Source organism: Pyrgilauda ruficollis, unplaced genomic scaffold (assembly GCF_017590135.1).
Source record: "Pyrgilauda ruficollis isolate IOZ18807 unplaced genomic scaffold, ASM1759013v1 scaffold120, whole genome shotgun sequence".
NCBI lineage: Eukaryota > Metazoa > Chordata > Aves > Passeriformes > Passeridae > Pyrgilauda > Pyrgilauda ruficollis.
The window spans coordinates 1350059-1376131 of NW_024510322.1; the positions used below are offsets into that span (position 1 = coordinate 1350059).

Here is a 26073-nt window from a genome sequence, read left to right on the forward strand (position 1 = left end):
CACGGCTCATCCTTGAGTTTTGGCGAAGGGGTTTGAGGCCGCTGGTTGCTCCGGGAAGGATCAGGGCATTGAGAGCAGTGCATCTGCCTGGCTCAGAAAAGCTGCAAACACCCCTGCAAGGAAACTTCTACATGCTCACCCTGCTCTGTGCTGCCTCCTCCTTTCTGCCTCCTTCGCTTGGACCGCAGCTAACATAGCAAAGCTCAGCAGAAACACCAGTATAGCTTGGGCTATACAGGTGTGTGGTGATGGGCAGCACTGTGCTAAATAGCTCCCTCCCATACCCTCCCAGCCCTCTCTTGGTGTTCCAAATCCAAATTGAAGGACTTTCTGCACGTTTTCTCTCAGCGAGAAGGTTGCCGCATATGGAAGATGCACATCCTGAAGGGGACGGACGGGCTGGGAATCCAGATAACGGGAGGCAGAGGGTCAAAGCGGTCCCCTCACAGCATCATCGTCACCCATGTGGAGGAAGGCGGCTCTGCACACAGGTGAGGTGACAGTGGTGCCTTCATGGTGGTGGGTGTGATGGAATAACCACAGCCATCACTGTTACCTGGGTTCATGAGAGGAGTTTGGGGTTTTGCCCAGCCAAGGTGTGAGGGTGGGAATATGGCATTGTCAGACTAAAAATTTATTTTTGTATTTGATCACTGAAGCTTCTTCTAGAAGGTTTTGTCCAAACTGTAGACAGATCAAACACTTCCTTGGTGTTGTAGGGAAATCCAAGGAGCTTGATGGCTTGTTGGGCTTTTCCCCCAAATCCATTTTTGGAAGATGCGCCTTTCCCATGGGATCAGTTGTGCAACACCAGGGTGCTTACTGACTGCCCTGCTGTTCCTGATGGGGTGGAGATGAGGCTTGCTGCTGTTCCCTTACCTAATCGAGTGGGTCACAGAGAGGACTTCTGGAGTCTCAGCCCTGCTAAGAGGGTGAAATTGCCCTGGCTATAACAATGATTTCAGGTGGGCACCTTTCTGAGCCCCTTTTTCTAGGAAGTAATACTGCACTGATCAGTGCAAGCTTAGCATAGTGAGATCATATGTTGTCCACGCATCTGTATCAGACCACGTTCCAGCAGAGCCGGGCACTGTGGTAGAAGCACCCTGCAGCTCCATGTTCCCACTCTGTTTCTGCAGGGATGGCAGGCTGATGGCCGGCGATGAGCTCCTCATGATCAACGGGCAGTCGCTGGTGGGGCTCTCCCACCAGGACGCCGTGGCCCTCCTCCGCTCGGCCGCTGGCCTGGTGCAGCTGGTGGTCTCTAGCAAGGTACAGACATCTCCTGGGTGGTCTCACAAATGTACATCCACAGGTGTTTGAGCAAGTGCTGCATGAAAAGGGTGTATTTTCCACAGGGAATCATGTGTGCACTTCTGCTCTAAATTTAATGTGCAGCAAGGGGAAATACATCAATAGCTGCCATAAATCTGTGGCAAATCAGCACAGTATAGACCAAATTAATGATTTGCTTGTACTGTCACTGTCACTCAGTACACAGATGAGTATTTATTCATGCAGACATTACCTATGTTTCGGCCAAAACCATCTTCTTAAAATTACATGCTAAGTAAAGCAGGCTGTTCTGAGCCTCTTCTGCTTCCTGCCTGCACAGCTTGTGTACCTCTCATCTCTGTCCTATCTGTGTGCCTGAGATTTCTTGAAAATTATCTCTTGGCTTGAGTTCCTTATTTTGTCCTTGTTAATAGCATGGAACGGAGCTCTTACAGATAAAGGAACATGAAACTTTGGGAACATGAAACATGGGAAATGAGAGTGGAACTCATTTATCAGTTGGACTCTTTGTTCTGCCTTGATCACAGAAGAGGTTGAGGGGATATTACATAATATTTTGCTTCTTTGTTTAAGAAAATCCTGCTCACCTCCATTTGCTCTTCTCCATGGAGCATATCCTGCTGCTCCTGGACCTGGGTTGCTGCAGGTGTTTGGTGCATGGCCAAGTGACTGCCAAAAGCACCCAGGGATCTCAACTTAGGACCTGCCTGCAATGTGGGGGTCACCAGGGCCTTAGAGGTGGTGACAGGAACATATTGACCCAAACAGAGCACTCATATACCTGCATTTCCAGGGTGTCAGCAAGCCACTGTGTCAGAATTTTAAATTTTTTTCCTTAGCTTCACCTTCAGATTTCCCCAGCCATCCCAAAGCAGGTTTCTGTGACTTTAACATCTGCATGCTCTTAAGGCTTCCCTGGCTGCTGCATGCACATGTTTTTCAAGAAGATCCTGTATTCCACCATATCCAAAGTGAAGAGCTTGTGACTTCTCTAGCATTTCTGTTAGACATTGAAGTTCATTGCAGACCTTCTTCAGAGTCACAGTCTGGTGTTAACCCCACAAGTGTTTTTTCTGGAAACACCGCACACTTCGTCCTGAAGTAGGTAATTTTGTGTTTCCTTTAGACAGCTGGATTCTGCCAAAGCACAAGGCAGTAGACTGCATTTATTTCTCCTTAAAATTAAGTGCTTGTTCCCATGGTGACCTCATCAAAATAATCATCATGCATAAACTTAGGGCATAAAACTTCACTTTCCTGATCGGGCTGCGAATCTGCTTGTCCTGTGCTCTGTGCACTTGGACAGTTTTCATGTCCCTGGAAGGGGGACTTGGAAAGGCAAGCAGTAGGAAATGCAGCCTGTCCCATATTTCTGGCAGTCCCAGAAAAGGTGTAGATAGGTGAAGTGCTCCCTAGTAACTCCCTCTGGGCATTCATTATTTGTTAGTATAGAAATGCAGCTTGTCCTTTTGATCTGGTGATCAGTAACACAGAATTTGTTCTCAAAGCAGTGAGTCTGTCTGGCCACTGCTTTTGGCTGAGGCACATGTTTGCCTGCCAGAAAACATGGCAAAGACTGGAAGCAGATGCTTGAGCATCAGGAATGAGTTGGTAGAGGATTGCTGGGTCAGTTTTCATTGTATTGTCCTAAGTAGCATTGTCAGTGTATTATTCTTATGTCTGTAGGTAGATAAACATGTAAAGGGAACATCCATAGGGAGGGAACAGGAGCACAGGGTGTGATTTGGGTTGCAATGGAATGAGTAATGAGGTCTGTCAACTCTCAGTTCACTCTCAGTGACATTTACTAAATCCAAAGTGGGGAGGAACAGGCTGCCAAAGAAGCATTTATTTTAAATTCTTCTTCACGAAATCTAAATGTTTTAAATGTGTATTGGCCTATGTTTACTTACATATACACTTAAAAAAAAAAAAAGCCTGCTTTTTATAACCAGACCATTAACAGTTTGAGCATGTGGGGAAGCGTGTAACACAGGGAGGATTACCAGGGAGCTCACACTGGCCAGGTGAGATGGGGCAGTTTTACTGTGACACTGGTGTTTGTCTGCACGTGATGTAATATATCGTGTTGTCTCTCGGGTAGGAATCTTCTGAAGGGGATCTTCTGAAGTATCCATCTACCAGTTTGCCAGACTTGCTTAGCACTTGCTCAGTCCAAGACTCTGTCTCTTGCACTGACAATAAGGAAAACGAAGAGCCAGAAGAAGAAGATGTGAAAGGAGTGAATGTGTCTCCTGAAAAACTGGTTGCTGTAAGTGTGTTTTGGTGTGACATTTTCACTCTCTCTCAAAGCCCATTTGCATGGGTCACATTCTTCTACAGCCTGACACAGAGCACGTCCTTGGGACCAGGCAACCCCATCCCACCCAGCCCTTCCCTGCACGGGATGTGGGGAAGGTGCTGGAAAAGGGATGGCATTTACCACAGCCCTTGCCATCTCTGAGCTGCAGCAAGGCAGCAGCACAGGGAACAGGAGCTCTCGAGGCCTCCAGCCTATGTTGCAATCATGGTTTTGTTTTTCTCTTCGATTGTTTTCCACCCACTTCCACTGCTTTTGTTGGATCTGATGCAAAGTCTCTTGCCATGCTTACGCAGTTACATGCTCTTCTTTCCCCTCCTTTTGTAACAAAACTTCTTTAACAGTTTATGATCCATGTCTTGAAGTTTGTATTTGCTCTGTCAAAGCCAACAGACACTTTGGAGGAGGGATAGGAATTTCTGGCTGTGAACCATAGTTAAAGTTCTGAATAAATGCTGCTGGTTGATAGTCTCACTTGCATTCCCTTCAGGACTACATTAAGAAGAGATTAAGTGGGTTATTGTTATTTATTTGTAGTGCAGCAGCTCTATGAAACTTCATAGGTCTTCTGGGCCTTTCTTGTATGGTGCAGACAAAAAATAAAATGATGTTTCTAATCTAAAGAGCTTGTGGACTGGTTTTCAAGCAAGGGAAGGCAGGTGGATTCGCTTGAAGGTTTTATCTATTTCTTATTATCCCTTCTTGTCTTCCCCTCACACTCTTTTCTGTTAAAATAAATCAGTTAAACCTTTGGATGACTCAGATATGATACTGGTTTGGTGATTTGTTTTGATATTATATTTTTACACTTACACTTGAGCAAAAAGGCTATTCCCCAGGATGAGTCTCATGATGCTGGTGTTTACTTCCTACCTGCCTGTTGCGTCTGACTTACTTTGAGTCAATGTTTATAACACTCTCACAGATCTTCATACTCTAACAAATTTTGTTACTTCTTCACTGTCTTCTCTTATGTGTGCCAGGGTGCCTTTTTTGGGGGATGAAGGGAAAAACAAATAAATGTGGGACGCTTAGCATGCTGATGTTGGTGTAGTGTTTGTATGTGAACTTGAGTGGGCATCTAAGCATTCTTTTGACTATCAAAATACTTTGAATTCTTCTGCATATCATGCTTTCTGTTCTGGTGATTTCTAATAAGGCTATGGCTTGGCAGCACTTAAATATAAAAATCAATTTTGACAAAATTTAATTATGTGTGGCTTCAGGATTAAGCTCCCTGGCATACCACTGACTCTTTCAGCACTGGGAGATATTTGTCATTTGGTTTGCTCGTGTCTATTCCAGCAAGGCTCTCTCTGCCTGGTTGCCAGGGATGGTTTTTTTATCAGTTGTTTCTTTTCCAGATTAACGTAGTGCTCAGGGAAGCTCAAGATGGTTAAGGTGCTCGTGACCGTGAGGACACAGCTGCATGAGCCTCCCAGAGCCCTTCTGCTTGGACTTGAGTTTAGAGCCTGCCCTGATGTCCATCACAGTGCCACTGCAGCTGGCAGTGGAGGTGACCACTAACTCAGTGCCAGCTGGATTTGCCTGCCTGTTGGGCGCTCTCACCCCCAATGGCAATAGCTCTTTACTTTCAGAATATATCATTGGAAGGTTGAGGGGAAATCACAGAAATATGGGTACAATAAACACTTTAGAAGAGTGGCAGCAGGGTTTTTTTTTTCATTGTCTTTTCTGCTTCTAGTAATTTCTTTTGTTGAAGGATATAATTTAAAGAAATGTAATAAGTTTTTGGTGACTTTAGGACCTTTTCTGTTTTTGCTTGATCTGCAGATGAAATCATTGCTTTTCTGATCCAAAGCACAGAATGTGTTTGTGTTCCCCTTGCAATTGCTGTGTCAGCCTCAGAGTGCAGACGGGGCTTGCTGCAGCCTGGGGTGGGCAGTCTGTTCTGTGTAAACCTCTCAGCTTTACCTTCATCCTCATCCATCCCACTCAGGTCTGGGCAGCTTGAACTGGGCTGGGCTGTGCAAATACTGCATACCACAAAGGAAGGTAAATGTATGGAAAAGATAAAATTCATGTGGCTTTTTTCCACCTGGCAAGACTGGGGGGGATTTTTCATAGCAAAGCTTAGAAGCTGATTTCAAGGCCAGTATGAAATCAAAGCATTGCAAGATTTTATTTTTAAATGTATATAAATGTGTAGTCCAATTTATTATTGCAAAATTGCTCTGGAAATCACTGCTCTGTGGTGCTCTCATGCTTTTGATGGTATTCATGTGTCTTCTCTGTCTCTCACATATATTTCATTATATCTGTACTGTAGATAAGGGATGACAGTGTGGCTGAGGATTAAAGCAGGAACTAAGCTGCACTATTTTTAATCAGCGCAAATGTAATTGTATTAGACTTTCAGGATGGGTGGTACTCAAGGTCTGTACCAGGTAACTGAGGCTGTGATCTCAGTCTGAGAGTCAGACATCTTAGATTTGAAGCTGACTCCCAGCTCAGCCCTGTCCAGGAGTTACCTTTCTCACCTCTGACAAGAGGTTAATGGATTTTCTTGTTTATTCTGTGGGGCTTTGGAGGGATTTAAAGGGGTGCTGTCAGGTGCGGGGTGGTTATGTCATAATGAGTAATTCAGAGTGTTTTATTGTCAGCTGAGGCTTCACTGTCCCTTTTCTGACCCAGAACAATGTCTATCTAATTCTTAAACAAGTCTAGAAGATACTAAAAAACTTGCAGGAACTTCTAGGTTTGTCAGAGGTATTGTGTAATTAACTTCTCTGTGAATATAATTCACTGTTGAGAGTTCAGAGCCATAATTAATAGACCTGATGGACTTGTGCTTTAGCACCTCATTGCCTAAAGGCTGAACCAGGCAGAAAAAACAATTACTTGGAATGAAGGTATATATTCAAATATTCATCCTTGTAGCTGCTTAGGACTCAGCTGGACCAGGCTCGTAAGGAAAGTGATGTAAGTGGTCACTGTTTTGAAATGGGACACCTCACCAAGGTCCCTTCCAAACTGGCTTATTTTTAAAATCTGTGAGAAAAATAGTAAAAATTAAAATTATATTTTCTAGATCCTGGTTGAAAAAAAATTTCCCCATGAGCAGTTGTTTCCAGCTCTTTTAAGTTCTGCTCTAGGATTTTTAGACAGGGAAATAGTGTCTGAGCTAGTCAGCTTCTGCAGGACACAGCAGAAGAATTTACTGACACTTGAAAACTGTAATTTAAGAGAAGTATCACTTTAAGTCTTACTTGTTATGTTTCATTAATAAAAATCACTTAATACAATTTAAATGGAGTTCTGCTTTTACAGTCTTCTTATGTAAAGCCCTGTTTAACATGAAACATGCCTTAAAGTTTTAACTTCATTAAGACTTGTACTGCCAGGCAGAAAAGGGATTACATTAATATCCTTAAAGTGCATTTCTTTCAGGAGTAGTTTGTCCAAAACGTTCCTTAACTTCAGAGCCGAAGCACTGGTCAGAGAGTTGTGTTATCCTAAATGGTCCTGAGACATTTTAGGGATTTTAAACTCCTCCACCCCAATCCATTTTTTGCCATGTGCAGTTGACACTGCTATTCTAAAATGTCACTATTTGTGTCCAAGTGTGAAATAGGATAATATGATAGCATTTGCCTTGGATGATTTATTTGTAATTTTAATTCACTTTTACTAGTGTTTCTGTTGCTTGAAATTGAACCTATCATTGCATTGCTGGCTGGTGGAGCTACCTGGGAAGTGAACTCTAAAGAGAAGGCTCATCTACCAAGAATTTCCAAAATGTCCAATGAATCTGGGGGGTTTTTCATCCCTGGACAGAAGCATGTGCCATTCTTAGTTTCTTCAGAACTTACTTACCTTTGTGTGGTTCAATATCTGATGGTCTGAATATTTTTTAAATGTTCAGCTTCAGTGACCAGCTTTATATTAATGGCTTGAAATTTCTACAGGTTAGTAAAACACAGCAAGAGCGTGTCTGCCTCGAAAGGTTTGGATCTGTAGTTGCTGGGGGCAGGGATGGAAGGTTGGGGACTGCTCCTCTGTACTTAGATCTTGTGTTCTCCCCAGATTCTTAAATCTGCTATTCCTGATGCTGGAGGCAGGACCCTGAGCTGAGTCTGTTCCATGCAGAATAGAACTGTAAAAAGAGAAAAGGAGGTCACTCTCATCTCTTCCTTTTGAGGGGGCGCTGGGAAGGGAATTTGCCTCCCTGTGCCCAAGCTCACCTTGCAGGCAAGCCCTGGGGACACCACCTCTGGCAGCACCCCCAGCTGTGTGACCCTCCTGTGGGGTATTAGGGCCTTTCTACTCATATTTAATAATTTTGAGATGACCTGAAGGGTGGGAAGTGTGCCTTCACGTCAGTGCTGGGCACGTTGCACACGGAGACATCTGTGACCCTGCAAGGTCTTCACCCTCCTACCAGCAACAGAAACAGGATGTTTGCTGCTGAAGGTTCCCCGCGTGGTCCGGGTTACCTGATCCCTGCCAAAGCCCACTTGTGGTTTTCGTGCAAGACATGTAGCTGAAAGGGGATAAATAAACCTGTTTGGTGAATGTGAAGAATTGCATTTGTTTAACTCCGCTCCCTCTCAGTTTATATTTTTTTCTGTGCTGTAGGACTGACTAGTTGTTTTCTGCCATGACCCTTTCTGTCTTACCAGGGAATCCACGCATAATTACCTGTAGCCATGCAAACATAATGAAGAACAGGATAACAATGCCATAACTTTAAAAACAGTCTTGGGGTCAAAAGTTCTTCTGGAAACACTGAGAGAGAATTTCAGAGAAAGCATTGAGAAGGAACAGGAAGCATAATTCAACAATTAAATGTGTGCAGGGCGTGGAGAGGGGCCCTCGTTACTTGGAGTACTGGAGTGTTTGTTCCCATTAGGGCACTGCAGTCTCAACACAGGCTGCAGAAACACAGCTCACTCCTCAAACAGTGCTGCATGGCTGGGAGAAAAGCAAGAAAAATATTTTCCTGGCAGAAATTTGCTTAGCAATGAAAGGCTTTACTTGGGAGGGGGGGAAAAATTTGAAAAGCCTGGTGTGGGGCTTTTTTATGTACTGGCAAGTGTTCAACAATTCTTTTCCTCTTTGTGGTGATGACTGGCAATGTTTGCAGATCCTGCCCTGTGCCCCATCACTCTCGGAAGGGGCAGGCAAGGGCAGGGTCCAGGTGTACCTTGGCATGGCTCACAGCTGCTGCTCAGCTTTAAATGCTGAATTTGTTGAAAGTCTGGCTGTACTGTATCTTTCTGAGGTACAGTATACGTCCAGCACATCGATGGGTCTGTGTCCGTGCAGTGCCCTTCCCTCATGCTGTGGCTCATGAGACACACTGGGTCCTACAGTGACTCCAGAAGCAAGTTTTCAGAGTAAATATAGTTAGGAATTTGGGCAAGAGAAAATGACTAAATGCTTGGAGACCAAATCTCATTCACACAGTATGTGTTGTTTCTAGAAGCCCTGTCACATTGAAATAAGCAATTGCAGTTGGATTTGTTGCAGGGGGTTGCTCAGCAATGGGCTGGTTGTGGTGGTGTGACACTGGTCAGGGCTGGGGGAAGGTGTTGGCACACATCACATGAGCTGAGGGAGGAGGAAGAGTGCTGAAAGGCCTCCAGGGGTGCAGTGTCACTGGATTACTGAAAAACATTACACATTATAAAATTCACCTGTCAAGGAGACATTAATGTTCTTCATGTCAGGAGGGAGTTCCTCAGAGCACTCCTATCGTTCCCTGTGCCTGGCTCCCAGCCCTTCTGGGCCTTTTCATACTGTTTCCATCTTAAAGGCAAAGACCAGAAGAGAAAACTCTTTCACCCAGGGTCCAGTACTTGAAGGGTTCTCTGTAGACGTGATGCTGTCTACAAATCATGAGTACCTCGTGTTGCTTGGGCTTGGTGGAACATAACCTTTCTTACTTGACCATAAATAACAGTGTGGACAATGCCCAGAGTTACAATTTTTGCTCTTCCCATGTGATATGTTTGAAAGCCGAGTCAGCAGAGTAATAGAAACACAAGTTTATCTATGGTACAGGTTCTGCATCGTCTTTGTTTTTGTGAATGAGGGCTTTTCCCATAAAGCATCAGATACAGTACAGCCTGTCTCTCGTTTGGCTGTTTGGATAACTGCCCAGTTTTGAAGGAGATGAACTGCCTTTAACAAGCTAAAAATAACACCCTCATGGCACTGGAACAAGAGAAATGCTGTCACAGCCATGCAGTTCCCATACATTAGCAGAAGGATGATACTCAAGAATTTTTGAGTTAGTGTGAATGTCTCAGAACCACATCTGCAAATTTTTGACCATGTGCACTGTCCAATCTTGGTTGGAATCAAGTAAAAATAATTTGTGATGTGCTGTGCAGCATCCATAATGTATGAGGCTTCAGGTCCTTGAAGATGCAGGTATGAAAGACACTTCATCCAGGTATGAAAGACAATTCTTACATATTCCATATCTTCTTGTATACTTAGGATGGTATAAAATGCCAGTTTGGAGCTGAAATCCAAAGCTTCCACCAGTGGTGTCATGGGAACGCTTTCTGCAGCTGTTGGTTGACGTCGGTATTAAAAAGGTCTTGTTTCATTCTCAGGAGAGCTGTTTATTTTGATGAGTGATTATTGCATATTTTGTCCTTCACTGGCAATTAAAAGATTGTCATTAAAAAAAAAAAAACAAAAAACAAAAAAACCAACAAAAACCAAAGGAAAAAATATAAGCAATTTATTGTTTGTTATGATGTAAAGGCTCCACATTTGCGGTATGCCAGGAACTGAGCATGTATTAAACAAAATAATGAAGTAGCTGAACCAGCTTTCACACTGCTTGAGTTCCATGTTTGTCATACATTCATGGAATCCCTTAGGTCTCTGCTGTTTACTAAGTCTGGTCTTCTGGGATCTCCCTGCAGCACTTAGAGACATCTCGTGGAGAGTGACTAAACTGCATGGAAAGCGTGTGTCCTGCTTTTTTTTGTGTTTTGGGGGGAAAAAAGGATAAAGCATAAAAAAGAGAACAGCAGGAATCTGTTTGTGTACATTGGATTTCCTTTAGCTCAAAAGCTGTTTCTAGTGGAAAATCATAATATACTGCAGAAGAAGTGTAATCTTGTCCAAAAAGGATTGGGAACTGTTTTGTTGGGAGCATCTTACTGTTTCCAAGGCATGTGTTGTCTGCGATATGTGTTTCTTGGGAAACGTAACTGCGTTAGCCATTTCCTGCATTTCTTCATATTTAAAAGGATATTTTTTAGAAACTTTTTCTCTTCAAAACATTATGAATAATTTTAGTGACTCTTTGGATATCTGAAAATGGAGTGTGCTTTGCTTAGCTGCAGCTCTGACCAGTGAGTCATTGGAGCCAGCACAGCTGGGACCCTGCTTGCTTCATCAGCAACCTGCCAGCATCCTCTGAACAGTGGTCAACACATGGTGGCTCCTGGTGTCAAACACATTCAAGAAGGTTTTGGACCGTCTTGCAAAAAATAAATATAACATTACAGAAAATGAGAGTAGCTCAGCTCAGCCACAGTGCATTTCCAGTCTGTTTACAGGGTGGGCATAGGCAGATATTGCTGAGTCTTTGTGCTGGTGAATGCCAAGTTTCTTTTCTTGTGCAGGTTGTGTATGACACTATCTACTCTTGTATATCTACTCTGTATCTACCCTTGTGTATCTACTTTGTAGATTTTGAGAAGAGACATAAAAATAACTGTTGGGGGTTTGTGCCTACTGAAGTGAATAGTAATTCCCTGTCTAGCAACTACTGCATTGTACTGTAGGCTTAGGGTCGCTTTTGAGTGCAGGCATTTCGTAAAGTGGTAGACTAGACACCACTTTAAAAGCTTTTGTTTTGTTTATTTGGCATTTCCACCTATTCACAAAGCTGGGCAGCTCCAGTTCTTTACTATTTATCAGATTTCCTGATCTCTTGCGGCACATGAACCTAGAGTTTTCCAACACTTTCTTTAAAATTAAGTAAAGGAGGGCTTGAGTTCCCGTTCCCTTTGGCTGGGCAGGAGGAAGTGTGGGCTGCTCCTGGTGTTACCAATATGTGTATTTCCCAGGTGAGCTTCTGGGGAAGGTGGTAGAGACTTTGCTTCACCAGTGCTGCCGAACACAGCCCAAATTTGAGCCCTCCCGAGGCCTCCCTGGTAGATGTGCAGAACTACTGTCTGCCTTGTCAGTTTTGCTCCAAGGGAGCAACCAGGAACTGGTTTTTACAGAGGTGCCAGTTCAAGACACTGAATTAGTGCTGACCTGAAGGTGATGTTCCTTCTCTTTACCTCCATCTCTGGCTCCAAGTGGTTCTCTGCTTTTGTGTCATGAAAGAGAGGAGCAGCGATACATGTGTCCTTTGGAAGAGGGGAGTTCTCTAGCTTGCACCAAAAATTGCTGGATTTAATTTGAACTTCTTGTGAGCCCCGTGGTTCAGTTTAGGAAGCTGCCTGAGCTTTGGGATGTACTGTGTTTTGGAAAAATGTCCCTGGGTGCTGCAGCCCCTGATGCAGTGTGTCCCCATTCATCAGCCTCTTTCTAGGATCTGTGCAACTTTGTACATGCCCTAAAACAGAGCAGTAACACATGGAAAACTCAGTGCTGTCCAAGATTACAAAATCCATGTCCTCTGCATCACTTGCAGTGTTAATTCTCATAAATTATAGTGCTGCAGTTTGTAATTTATCTGTGAGGTGGATTCAATTAAAGTGAAAAGGAGCTAATTTAAAAGTGAAAGTGTTTTACTTTCTGTGCAAGGCAAAAGGGGCATGTGGAGTTCCCTGCCTAGCAGATGCATTTAAGGCTTAAAGCATGCTGTGCCCCATAAAGCAATAAAGTAATTGCACAAATAACTGAAACAGCTAGAATTATACCAGATTGTGAGAAAAAAGGGACTCAAAACTCTCTCAAGGGACTAGGGAGAAAGACTTAGTGCAGGGAAGAGGTGAAGGTTTGCATTGGGTCTTTGGGGCATTGCTCTGAAGAGTCTGTGCTGGCTCCTCGTGGAGGCTTCTTGGGTTCCTCCTGGTGCTGCCCCACAGACAGTGGTGTTGGGACAATTAGTGGTTAAATGTTTGGGGTAGTACTGCTTGAGGAAAAGTTGTTATGGCCAGAGACCAGGACAGAGTGTAATGGGATCAGAGAAGATGTGGAATTTTCCCATTGAACTTGCCCTGGTGCACAGCCATTCCTCTTTCACATGGCTGTTCTGAAGAAGGGCAGTAGTTGTCTTGCTGGTGGACTTGCTTTGCCAGTGCAGGTAGGACAGAATTTGTTATGCTGTAGACTTCTCAGTCTTGTTCTCACTGCTTCATTCCCAAGCCACCAGGATAAACTGGTCTGCATGCTGCTAGCACTCCTCGGCAGAGCCAGCCAGGCTGTGCCGTGGGAATTGGGTGGGCTTGCTGATGGGAAAGGCAGCAGCTGAGGAGCTCTGCAAGGGCAGCAGAAAAGCAGTTTGCTTATTAAATTGTATCAACTTTTGTATCCAGTCTTGTTTTTGTAGATCGGGCAAGGGATTGCCAAACTGTTTGCGGTTAAACAGTGCAGACTGTCATAATCCTGCTCCTCGTCTCACCTAATTAAGAGCCTGGTCACGCTGGAGCTTTGCCGAGGCGAGGACTCCGAGGGCAGTTGTTCGTTCTGGTGCAGTGCCAGGACCGCGTGTCCCTGATAATGCCGTTTTCCTTCGAAATCAATTGAGATGTCACCGTCACTTGATCCCAGAGCTACTTAATGAACTGGCAAAATGGGCTCTATTTTTAGATCTCCCTTTAAACTACTGTGCATGTTAAAGCTTCTCTTGTCCTTAACACTGGGACAGCATTGGGAGGGATTTATTGGTTTAGTTTAATAAGAGACCTACAGGACTGAAATAATAAGCTTCATTTCCCTGAAAGTGAGGAAAATTAAAATGGCATGGTTAAATCTGGGCAGCCACCTCGAGAGAGTAAAGCAATATGTTCACGGCCAGAAGGATAAGGTGGAGCTGGGTTTTTCTTCTTTCAGGTTATGAGAGAGCCAAAGATTACAGACACACGCCTTTGGGGAGTTCTTGCAAGCTTTGTAGATCAGATTTCTAAGTGTTTTCTGAATAGGATAAAACTCCTGGTGCTTTATTAGGCAAGCTCAACATCTTAAGGAGTAGCTACTTCATTGCAAATATTAGTGTCTTCCCCTATGTGTTTATAATTAGTGTCAGAAAAATACTTCTGCTAAAATTAAAAAAAAAAAAAAAAAAACACAACAAAAAAAACCCCGATAATTTAAATGTTTTTAATGACACAGATAATTTACATGTTTTTTCTTCCTAATTGTACTCTGAAGCCTAGTTGGATAAACTATAATTTCAGGAAGCTGTTGAGAATGTCTTGAGGCTTTCCCTAGCATTGGTGTTTGCACACATGTGACCTTCTGTGGATCATACATGAAGTTTGGGGTTTGCTGTCTGTAGGCTCACAGGCTCCAGGATTGCCATGAGGGGAAGGTAGCTTGAGGTGCACAGTTTTAATACAAGTAGCAATTGTGTCCTGTTTTTCTTCCCACCCCAATAGATGAAAATGTATATGGTTGCAGAATGCACTGGTACTTTTCTTCTGCGGCACAGTCAAAATGAAAATCAGCAAAAACCCCAGTGTGTCAGCAACAAACCAAACTCAAACCCCGTGTAGTAGAGGTATAAGATGTACTGAACAGGTCGCCCTTATACCTGGGCTCAGGGTGAAAATTTGCCCTGGCAGAGATGATTTAAGCATCTCTTTGTACAAAACTACAAACTAAGTCATTTTTTCTCCCCTCCTCTGAGCTGGAGGACGTGGTTCAGCTTTGGCCTGGGAGCTGTGTGGTCTTACCAGGTACAGCTGTCCATATCCATGCAGACTGTGAAAACCAAACAGTTCTGCAGCTCCACACTCAATCTGTGTTGTGCTCAGCTTCAGAAAAGTCAGACTGGACCCATCCCCATCTGTTGGATGCCTAAAGCATGCCAGCGAAACTGGCTGTTTAAGGGAAACATTCGTCCTGTTTTTCTTCATCTCTGTGCTTCACATGTTTCCCCACCACAGTTGGCACTGGCCCTGTGCACCTCAGTTGATTTGGACACCTGTAAGACCACCATATGATTTTGTTTCTGTGCAAATAATTTCTGCCCTTCTACAGGGGAGGCACCCTCACTTCATAAAGAGTGTTCCCACTTGTTTGGCAAATTTCAATGTATCTTTGTGAGATCCATGAGGTCCTGTCTCATTTCCATGTGCTTCTGCTGTCTTCTGGGTATACCAGGAGTCTCTTGGAAGGAGAGCTTGGGATACTTTGTCTGTGGCCTAATAGCTTATGGTTTGGGTTTCTTAGGTGGGGTTTTGAATCTGCTGTCTTACATATCTTCTGGAATCAGGCCCTTATCAGGGTGACCAAATCACAAGTGCTGGTTTTTTTCAGACTGATGAATGAATCGGGTGGTTCTAAGTTTACGTGGAGCTGTGAGCTGTAAAGCATTTGATGCTGGAGGTGGACTTTAAAGTAGTTGCTGCAATGCCTTGAAAAATCAGCAATTACTAGCTAGGATGTACAAACTGTGTGTAAATTAAGTGTAGCTGTTCGTGTTGAAGGGGAAGGAATAAAAAGCAGTTCCCATTCCAGCTTCCTGTTTCTGCCAGTTTTATGTTTTCCTGAAGTTTCTACTGTTCAAATTAAAATCACGAAGTCTAGACTTTGCACAAAAGATAAACTTTGGCTTTGTTGGCTTGGGTGTAAGGGGGACTGGGGGATGGGAGGCAGGCTGTGGGAAAGACTGACATTTTTAAGATTGAATAGCAGAAGCAGAAATTATTTTTACAGGAAAGCGTTTGGCTACTTGGGTGGGGTTTTTTAAAACTGACTTCCAGCAGTTCACCAGCACCTTCCAAAATGCAGAGCCTACCCATGGGCAGCTCTGCTTGTCCCTGAGCACAGGAGAGCAGGAGGCAGAGGACATGTGGCCATGCTGCTTACCTTGTTACTTGGCATCCGGGCAAACACAGTCGGTAAAGAGGCTCCTCCTGTCCTGGTGCATTTACTCAGGGTTGTGGGGTTGTGATTCAACCTGTAAATTTTAAATGCTCATTTTCAGGCTTTTAAAGTGCTTAGCTGTCATAACTTTCTGTTAAATAAGCTTTTCATCATCAAGCATTGCATTGGTGCTCAGCAGACACTAACAGTAAAATAATGCTTTTTAAAAGTAGTTTTCTCTATGAAGATGTGATGTCTCTGGAAGCCTGCAGAGCAGCACAAATGGGAATAAAAGCTAGAATTTTGTTCAAATAACATGCAGAAGCAACTGAGTGAGGTGCCATGGAGTGCTGGATACATTCTGGAGGCATTAGTGTAGTGTCTTGCAGAGGATGCAGGACCATAATGTCCGAAGGCATTACGAAAAATTACTTACAGAAAATACTTAATACAGTGACATGTTTTGGAAACAAAGATGACATGCAATGGAATTTTCTGTCCCATAATGACAATGAGAAAAATGTTATCAACGTCTCTGGTTTACAATAACTTTTTTTTTTTTTAAATTTCTTTTAGGTGATGGAAACTGAGAAGTCTCAAGATCCAGCTTGTGCAGAAGTGTCCAAAGGAAACAATCAGACTTCAACTCTGGCAAGTGGTATACTGAAATACAGAAGTCGATCTCAAGGTAAAGCTGGACTTCCAGAAGATAGCAATTGTAGATTTTTTGTTGTAGTGTATTTATTTTCATTCTCTAAAAGTGAGATAGGATTTATTTGAAGTCTTATTAGTTTATTTTGGAAGGAAAATCCCATCTGTTGCATTCAGCCTCCTCAGCTGAGCTATTGTAGGAACAGAAATATTATGCAAATTTTAGAAGTGTCTTGTTTGTTTGTTCATTCCTTTCTCTCTCTCTTCTTTTTTTTTTTTTTTTTTTGTTTTTTTTTTTGTTTTTTGTTTTTGTCTGTATATTTCAGTGCGCTCTGTCCAAATGCCAGTTACAGTGACTAATCCCCAGATTTTCTGTTGCTTTGTCCCCAAGTCTTTACAGTAACCTGTGTGCAGAGCTTGATCATGTTCTCAACCCTAATGCTTTCTGAGGCTCCCTCCCTCCTGTATTCACCCTAATTTCCAATTACTAAGGTATTTTTAGGATACTCCAGGGGACTCCTCTGCCTGTAGTTCCTGAGGCTGTGAGTTGGTGGTCACTGGGGATCCAGACCCTGTTGGCATGAGTGCTGATGCCTTTGGGCTGTGGGTGAGCCTGGAGCATCCACCAGCCTGGACTGTAGCTGAGAAAGGAAGATGCATTTGCAGATGGGCAGAAAACACAGAATTACAACTGTTCTCCTGAAGAGAGGGAGAACTGATGGGAAAGGGTTAGTTGTAGGTGCCAGGGAATGAAAGAATGCCAGGATGCTGGTCCTGCCAAGATTGCTATCCTGTCTGTGTGCAGCAGCAGCAGCCTGTGTGCCAGGGGAAGGGGAGTTGAAAAGCAGATTCCAATTTCAGATCCCAAAGCAGGGAGCGTGTTTAAATTGCGCTCTGGGCAGTGGGTACAAATTCTGCCTATGGATGTGTCAGCAGAATTGCTTTCATGCTGAGTGAAAAAAAAGCAGCTGCCCCAGCTCTGTGCTCCATCCCTCCCTGGCACTGGCAGCAATGCTCACAGAGCCTCCAGGCAGGAAGGAGGTGGCAGAAAATGTGTTTGGGGCTCTCCTGGGCAAATTTTCAGTGTAGATACCTTAGCTCATGACTCCCTGTTCCTGGGGTACAGATAGGGAGGATGAAAGGAAATCAGAGCTGTTGCTCTCCATGGCAGCTCCAACCTAAGGCTGGTTTAAAGTAATCTGAAATTGTCATCACGAAATGCAGCTTGTGCAAATTCGTCATGTGTCTTGGGTTTTCATCTGTAAAATAGGGGTTAATGGCCCTTCCCTGTGTGGTGTGGAAATGACAAGGATAAATGTGCGGGAACTGCTGTGACTGGGGATTCTGCAGGGACCTTGGAGAAAATGAGAATTGGAGGAGCCCTGTTGCGAGGAGTAGGATACTCTGTGGCTAATTACAGGATGTCCTTCAAGACAAATAATTCTGTTTCTTACATGAACTCTGCACTCCTCTCTTAAAGACAACTAGAATTGTTGCCAAAAGGAAAGAAAATAGCATTTTTTTGGCACATTTTTACTTTTTCCATTCCAGAAAAAATTCCCTCAAAGTGACATGACACCTCCAGAAATGAATACTGCTACAGTGTCAGGTCTTTTAATTTTAAATACATGAAGCTTGAGAGCTTAGTGCACTGGCAAGTGCCATTGGGTGTGAACAGATGAATTTCTTTCCTGTCCCTGAGCTACCGACTCAATTATCTTCTGCTTTTCCTTAATACCACGAGTTCAGTATCAATAAAAGATTGCAGAAAACCTATGACAGCAGGAAAAGTTCTTGGTTGAGTGTGATCGACACTAGTTTCCAGCTGCCTGGCTGGGAACTGTGTAGTATTGTTTTAAGGCACTTTAATTTGGGATTTGCAGGAGGTGGTTATTGCCTGCTGGTGAGAGAGGCTAAAGCAGCTCTCAGATGTTGCAGGATGTGTTTCTGTGGCTTTTTTTAGGTGCCGGATCCCGCTTGGAGTCTGTGGGAGAAGATGATGAGCTGATGGTGGAAAATGGTGAATCAAATTACGAAATAGCAGTGAAATATTCCCGGGGTGGAAGAAAGCACTCTCTGCCCCAGCAGCTGGAGTCAGCAGGAGCCAGACAGGTGAGTGGGAAGGCAGAGCTGGCTGTGAGCACCTCATGGTGCTCGGTCCTATGGCATCTGCCTGAAGCTCATAGAAGTGGGCGAGGGTCATGAAACAGGATCACATAGGTACATCATGGACTGAAAGCAGGCCTGGACACCAAATTGGGATATGTTGGCCACCTGTAGAGGGCTTCTTTGAGCGTTGTGAAGGAGAGTACTGCTTGCTTGTGGCCACAAGGTCCTAAGGCTGTGGAGTTCTAGAGACTTGAGGACTTTAAAAAAAATTTAAAAAATCCCTAATGCTCTTTATTTTAATTATTTTAAAATGTAGGTCTTTCCCTTCTCCTTTACTTCCTCTTTTTTTTTTTTTTTTTAGCAAATGAGGACTTGAGTATATTGTAAGGTTATCTTTAATCCTTTTAATTTAAATTGTGACTGATACATTTCAAAATGATTCTACTGTGCAAAATGTGGGAAAATTACTGTGGCAAGATTCACTTTGATTGCAGTGAGCTGGGGTTTCATCCCTTGAACATTTCTGTGGATATATCTCTAAGATACTGTATCCCTCTCCCTGACACATGCAATTTTCCTGGTATGACATCTGCAGTCTCTGTGCCAAGCAATCAGAGCAATTATCCTTGTTTGTTGATGTTAGGACTACCATATAGTGAAGAAATCCACTCGTTCCTTCAGTGCTGCCCAGGTGGAATCTCCATGGAGATTGACCCAGCCGTCCATCATTTCCAACATTGTCCTGATGAAAGGGCAAGGCAAGGTGAGGATTTCTGCATGTTTCTCACAGGTAGCAAGAGCTGGCATTTAAGAGGTGTCTCCTGCTGCTCTCAAGGTAATAGTGCTAATGATGAACAAATCCCATTTCCAAATATAAATGCCAAAGTTACACCTGCAAAATACAGGGGATGTGATGTTCATGTCATCCACTTGACACAGGGTGGCTATCATTTTGGTTTGGTGCATCTTGCCATTACTGAGATATCAAATATTTATAATGGATCTCTAAATATGTATGTTTATGCAAAGTCAGTGCAGCTACAGAACAGTACCTGTTCACATGTATATTTATGGACAAGCATATTTTCCCTCTGTGGAATGTGGATGCATTTAAAAAAAAATAAATTACTGCAAATTAAGCATTAAACCTGAAGACAGGTTACTGGCTGATTGCTTCTCTGAGAGCACTGAATTCATGGGTCAAAGAGTCATCTTCTCTCCCCCAGTAATGTGTTTACACACTTGCTAGATGCCAGCTGGCTGAATGCTAGGAAAAAACAGAGAAGCATTAACCTAGGTATACATTGTTTTCCCTAATCAAATCCACGCTAGTATTGGAGCTGTCATTTAAATATGCTAAAAATATGCATGTCCTTTTGTGAAATAGTCTTCAAAGTCATCAGATGGATTTGTTTTGGACTAAGACGATTTGTTTTGACTTTCAAGCTCAAAGGCAAAACTAATTCTTTGTTGTGCTTTATGTTAGAAAAAGAGTTAGAAATATTACTTCTGTGGGTAGACTGGCTCACAGTTGCTTTAACTTTCCTTGGTTTAGGAGCTGTGGGTCTTTCATGATGACCAAATGTTTCTTCATTTCTCATGTACTTATTTTTTTACTCTGTTTTTCTCATGAAATAAGATTATTTCTCCCCCTGGGATAAGCCACCCTCTCCTGCCTTTCTGTATTTAGCTCCAGGATTTTAGGAAGCAGGTGGGAGAATGCAGACCCTAGACATCATGAACCACCTAAAGCAGCTGCCATTTTGTGTGCCTTCCACCCACCTCGTGGGCGATCTCCTCTGTTAGGGATTGCTCCTTGTACAGTTTGTGCAGTAGTGCTCGGTTTATTATCCCTGTGTGGACCTGGGACTTGAAATATTTCTCCACAGAGTTGCGGTGTTGGTGGCAGGGAGCCCAGGGTTTGCCTTTAGGTTTGCATCCAGATGTGCAAGGGGTGGTTTCCTGCTGTGCAGTGGCAGCATTGTCTGTGTAGGAACTGCTGTACTTTGCAAACATATTTCTCCCAACCTCCCATGGGCCATGGGGAGACCTCCTGTATCCAGGCACAGGAATGTCAGGAGCCTCCTGCCTTCTGTAGGTTGATTTGCAGTAGATAATTGCACAGGGCTGAACAGTTACTGGAGTTATTTTGTTCTGCACGAGGGAGCTAAGTTGCTTCCTGTCCAGAAATCAGTAATGTCTTACCAAGTTACTGGACCTGATAAGTTACTAGACTTGTGGTGCCTCGCTCTGTGTTCATTTAGTGAAATAAAAGATCTGATTGTTGTGCTGGATTGTAAACTCAGTGCTTGCCCTGGCAGCATCCCTCAGCTGCCCAAGGCACTAATAATGTCCATGGCTTCAGATCACTAAAGCATAGCAGTTCTCCACATCCTTTGTCCACCTAGTCTGTGACTTTTCCCTTTATTCTGTAAAATGCATGAACAGCAGTGATAAGAGGGGAAATATAGGAAAGGGTTGTGAACCAAGGAAGTGATTTGTCTGGGAAATAACTGAGCAGAAGGGGGAGAGGTTCATTCTGCTGTGTTCATCAGTTCTCAGGTCAGCTTTGCGAGATGGTCCCACAGCCTGCTGGGGTAGTGCAGGGGTAACAGCTAATGGATGGAGCCCTGGGGAATCTATTGATCTAGATTTATTGAAATACAACGTGATATATGTCTCCAGAATAATTAAAAATGTACATGTGAGTGGTAGCCCCCACATGCCATTCTCCTTTCAGCTACATTCCTGACATTGCAGCACTGACCTTATGTCATGTTCTGAAGCTTTTCTTCTTCCTGAGGAAATGTAGGATCTGTGACAGAAGAGAAACCTATAGTTAATCCTGGATATAGATCTCAGGGGTAGGAACTGACTGTCTGTTAATTCAAAATGAATGTGTTACTGTTTTTAAAGTGGGAAATCTATTGACCCCATGTTTTGAAAAAACACAAAATATTCTCAGAGTTTTTGCTATATTAGCTTAGGGTGCCTGCTGCTGTATTTTGGGCTGATGAGTGTATTGGTAATGGAGTGAAAGTAAATGAGGAAATGGAATGAGAGAGTAAGTTGGCCAAACAATTCATCAGAAGATTTTAGATTTTCATCTTTCCCTTGTCTTGTACATTACTGGCAGTCTTTCTCACACAGATGATAACAGAGTAAGGTGCCAGCTGTGTGTCTTCTCCTCTCTTTTCTGTAGGAAAAGAGAAAATCTCTTCAAATCTCTTCTTTCTGTAGGGTCTTGGATTCAGCATTGTGGGAGGTCAGGATTCTGCTCGTGGACGAATGGGGATTTTTGTGAAGACTATATTCCCAAATGGAGCAGCGGCTGCTGATGGAAGGCTTAAAGAAGGTATGGTAGAGAGAATCCAACTTCACATAAACGACCACAGTGGGATATTATTTCAGTCCAGGAGAAAAATTCAAGTACAGCTATGTTTAGGCACCTGGCCAGGAGCAAGAGGCTATGGAAAATGTAAAATGCCCTGTTTGTTCATCCTGTGGAAGATCATTCATGGCAATTAATCTGACTGCATTTCATATTGAGAGGGGGGAACTACAGAATAGTGGTGGCTGCTTTGTTTTCCTCTTTCTCTTTCATGAACTTTATTTGCCCAAAGAGCAAGCTGCAATTCTCCAGTTGGAGAGGGTCAGTGACAGCAGGAAAATATCGATAGCCAACAACATTTGGCTTAAAGATGCTGGACTGAGAAGGCATTATATATAAGGATGTGTCTGGGAGAGGCTCTTTTGAGCCCTTGTACTCTGTAAGCCTTCTGCTATGATTTTGACTGGACAAGAATCATAACCACCAAAAAAACCCCAAAAAACAAACAAATAAACAAAAAAAATCCCAAGCAAAAAAAAACCCCAAAACAAATACAAACAAAAAACCCCAACCCCCCCCAACAAACAAAAAAACAACAAAAAAAACCAAAAAAACAACAAAAAAAAACCCCAAAAAAAAACAAAAAAAAAAAAAAAAAACCCAACCAGAAAAGCCTAAACAAACAAACAAAAAAACCAACAAAAAAACCCAACAACCCAAAAAAATTAAAAAGAAGGATGGGATTGGCAGTAGATCACCCTGGTTAGAGAAGAAGATATAGCCAGATCTTATTACTGCTTTTCCAGTCCTGGTGTCTGAGCTGAATGCATAGCCTGCTCTGTGTGTGCTGTGCTGTGTTTTGAGTGCTGTGACACAGCATTCTGACAGACAGACAGACTCTTTAGTGTTGAAAATACAAAGTGACCATGAGTTTACAGTGGTGGTTTATAACCCTTCTACAGGGGTTGTGTTGCTTTGCTTCCCTGGAAAGCTGCTTCTGTGTTGCTTCTCTCAAGCTGCTCCTGTGCTACTTCTCTCCTCATATCCTCATTCCTCTCTTTCTGTCTTATCACACTTGTTGTATTTGAGGCGCTTTTGGTGCCAACTCTCACACTTGCTGCCAGAGGGAAGCTCGCATCCCTGCATCATAGGTTGTGCACTTGCTGTGGGAAGCCAATAAGTAGCAGCTGTCCTATAAACCCAGCAGTCATTTGCAGGCTATTCATAGCTTGAAAATTCTTCTTTTTTTTTTCTTTACTGAAGCTAGGAAAGGAGAGGAGGGGTAGACTTAGCTGACTATATTGCCCCATGTAATTTTGCACAGACTCAAGTAAAATTGCAGGAAGTGGATCTGGATCATGCTGACCCTCTATTTTGTAAAATAAAGGTAGATAGCTCAGCTGGGTGTAAGTAGTAAGACCCAGAGCCTGGAAGCTGGTAGAAATCTGACAGGATGTGTTCCTTGAGGTGAAAAAGACATTTGTTGTCACAGCGTGTGGGCTACTACATGCTCCTCTGTCCACAGGCATTTAGTAAAGGAACACATTTGCTTTCTGCACGTGGATGCAAGGTTAGTTTTCTCGAACAGGCTTTGAAGTGATGTGCTGTAGTGTTTCACTTAGTTCCTCATTTCTCCTGTTAATGCTTACAAAAGAAAGGCAGTTTTATAGTACATTTGGACTATACCTAATGCCATAATAATTTTCAGACTTCAGTTAAAATCCACAGCATTTTCAGCTTGTTTGTGGGAATGGGAATGCCAGGTTCAGAACCTCTGCTGAAGAACAGTTTTTACTTTGGTAATCCATCACTAATAACTTGTAGAGACATTAGTACAAGTGAGGACAATAAAAGGCTTTTTATTGGATAGTTAACTGAAATCCTTATAGTAGTGGATCACCTCATGTTCAGGAAGGATGTTTTAAATCTTCATAGTCTTTATATTGCTGACCTCATTTTCTGTGTCTGTTTACCAGGGGACGAAATCCTGGAAGTTAATGGAGAGTCTCTGCAAGGACTGACCCATCAAGAGGCCATCCAGAGGTTTAAGGTAACATGGATGTAGCACTGAAGAGATTCACGCTCCTCTTCACTCGTTGCCATCTCCCACCCTCAGCTTGATCCTCCTGCACTGCCACGAGTTACCGTGTGCAGGTTTAGTGGCAAACGTTGGTCCCCTCACGGTGGTTCTGTGCTGTCTCTGCAGCAACTCAAGAAGGGCGTGGTGACGCTGACGGTGCGCACGCGGCTGCGCAGCCCCAGCCTCACGCCCTGCGTGACGCCCACCCTGCTGAGCCGCTCCAGCTCCCCCAGCGCCAGCGTGCCTGTCCCCGGCCTCGAGGAGCCCGAGGGCTCCTCCTCCAGCCGCAAAGGACCTGGCCCCAAGGACAGGATCGTCATGGATGTGACCCTCAATAAAGGTGAGGGTCCATCGAAATGGTCTGGGAGAACAAATCTCTGCTTCTTAGGGGAGTTTTTGGGAATAAGTTAGAGATTCTTATGCCTGGTGCATCCAAGTATACCCATTTGACATGGAACCAGAGGATGAGGGGGGAAAAGTACCCTCTAATGCAAAAACTTCTGAAGAGTTCCCCTTTCTGCATTTTGCTTTTCCAGAATGGCTCTTATGGCTAGCAGTCAGTGTCCATGCTGCTGAAAGAAGCAAAGATACCAGGCAAAATGTAAATCAACCTTGTGGCAGCCCAGGAGGCTGTGCCCTTCCTTAGAGGGCATCTCCTGGGAAGGCAAAAAACTGCACAGTGTTGAAAAGTTTCCCGATAACCTGTTTGAACTCCTCCATGAGGGTTGCTCTCATTACTAATAATTGTTCATTATAAACTTAAAGCATATGTTATCTGTGGTAGACAAATATGCCTATTTTTAAGACTTATAATATAGTGATTTTAAAGGTTGGATTCAAAATTTTGAGAGAGAATGTAAGGTGTCCAGTGATCCCTACAACAAGGGTGTTGTTACCTGAAGGAAAGCAGAGGGGAAAGTGGACAGAGGTGACCATTGAACCAGAGATGATGCCTTACCTTCCTTTGTGCTTATTTGCTGAGGAATGCCATACAGATATTTAACAAAAGAGGGCAATGCAATTGGCGGCATCTTCTGTGCTCATGTTTTCTGCAGTAATTTTAAGTGACATCTTGATTGGATTGCTGCCTCTCCTCCTTTGTGCCATGGACCAGATCAGACCTTGTGCGATATTTCCAGGAGGTTCCCACGGTGCACAGAGTATTTTCTGAGATATATCAATCTCAGAAAACAGTCAGGATCAGCTATTTTCAATCCTGATTTCCACTTGTTGGTCTTAGCTTCCTGACTGACTGCACCTAAGGCCAGCCCTGAAACAATGACATGAGTCCTGAACTCAGATGGGATGTGGGAACACAAACACTTGAGTGTCCTTTGTGATTACAGTTTCTTTGTACTTGTTTTTCACAGAGCCAGGGGTCGGGCTCGGCATTGGTGCCTGTTGTCTCACGCTGGAAAACAGTTCACCCGGGATATACATTCACAGCCTGGCCCCAGGATCAGTGGCTAAAATGGATGGCAGATTAAGGTTGGTTAAAGCAGAAACATGCTGGAGTAATTTTTACTATAAAATCTATTGAGATTTTGTCTTCACCAATTGGTTGATGTAGCAGGGAGAAAATTTGTACTTGAGAGTTCACCAAAAAGAAAACACTTAAGATATTCAAAAGTAGTATTAAATGCCCAGGAAACATTATTCTTTGTTCTGGAAACAGCATGATCATTAAGGTCTGGGTTGTTTGGTTGTTTTTTTTTTTGTTTTGTTTTTTTTTTTTTTTTTTTTTAAATTCTCTATACAGAAAGCTGAACCTAATAGCACCCTTTGAAAAAGGGGAGCAGCAAGAAGTGCAGCCTCATGCTTTTTTGTGAGAGCTGCAGCCAGAGACCCCAGACTGGGAGGAAATTTGCAGAGCTCTGCTAAATGCTCAGTCACCTGAAACTCTCCTAAAAAGAGCTGGGATAAATGTTCCTGCAGCTGCCATGGCTGCAGCAGTGTTTTTCTCCCCTTACCCTCAGTCTGGTAGGATTGCTGCAGGCTGACCAGCAGCACTGTCATGGAGCTGGGATGTCTTTTGGAAGCAGTCATTTCCAGGGTTCCCTTGTGCCTTACATTGGATTAAGTGACAGAAATTTACTTGCTTTTCCTCTTGTGGAGATTTCATTTTTGAAAACCAATGGAGGAAACCTTGCCACTTGCTGCATTCCTCCATAAATGCTGGTGCGTGCTGGGAGCATGGCTCCAGAGGGGAGACTGTGCTGAAGAGGTGCTGGGACTGTGTGATCCTCTTCTGGTGTGTGGTGTGAGCACTGGTGCAGAGAGGCTGAGCAAATGCCTTGCTATCACATGGCT

At 43.5% G+C, this 26073-nt stretch overlaps 1 protein-coding gene across 1 annotated transcript in view; it reads left to right on the forward strand.

Moving 5' to 3' along the window:
• Positions 1–26073, forward strand: part of PDZD2 (PDZ domain containing 2) — a 138067-nt gene that overhangs the window by 81950 nt on the left and 30044 nt on the right. The window contains exons 3-12 of the mRNA XM_041490216.1: positions 349–491; positions 1140–1272; positions 3401–3568; positions 16169–16280; positions 18207–18355; positions 18996–19115; positions 21593–21707; positions 23660–23733; positions 23890–24103; positions 25134–25251. Coding sequence (XP_041346150.1) covers positions 349–491; positions 1140–1272; positions 3401–3568; positions 16169–16280; positions 18207–18355; positions 18996–19115; positions 21593–21707; positions 23660–23733; positions 23890–24103; positions 25134–25251 — 1346 coding nt within the window. The remainder of the gene's footprint in view (positions 1–348; positions 492–1139; positions 1273–3400; positions 3569–16168; positions 16281–18206; positions 18356–18995; positions 19116–21592; positions 21708–23659; positions 23734–23889; positions 24104–25133; positions 25252–26073) is intronic.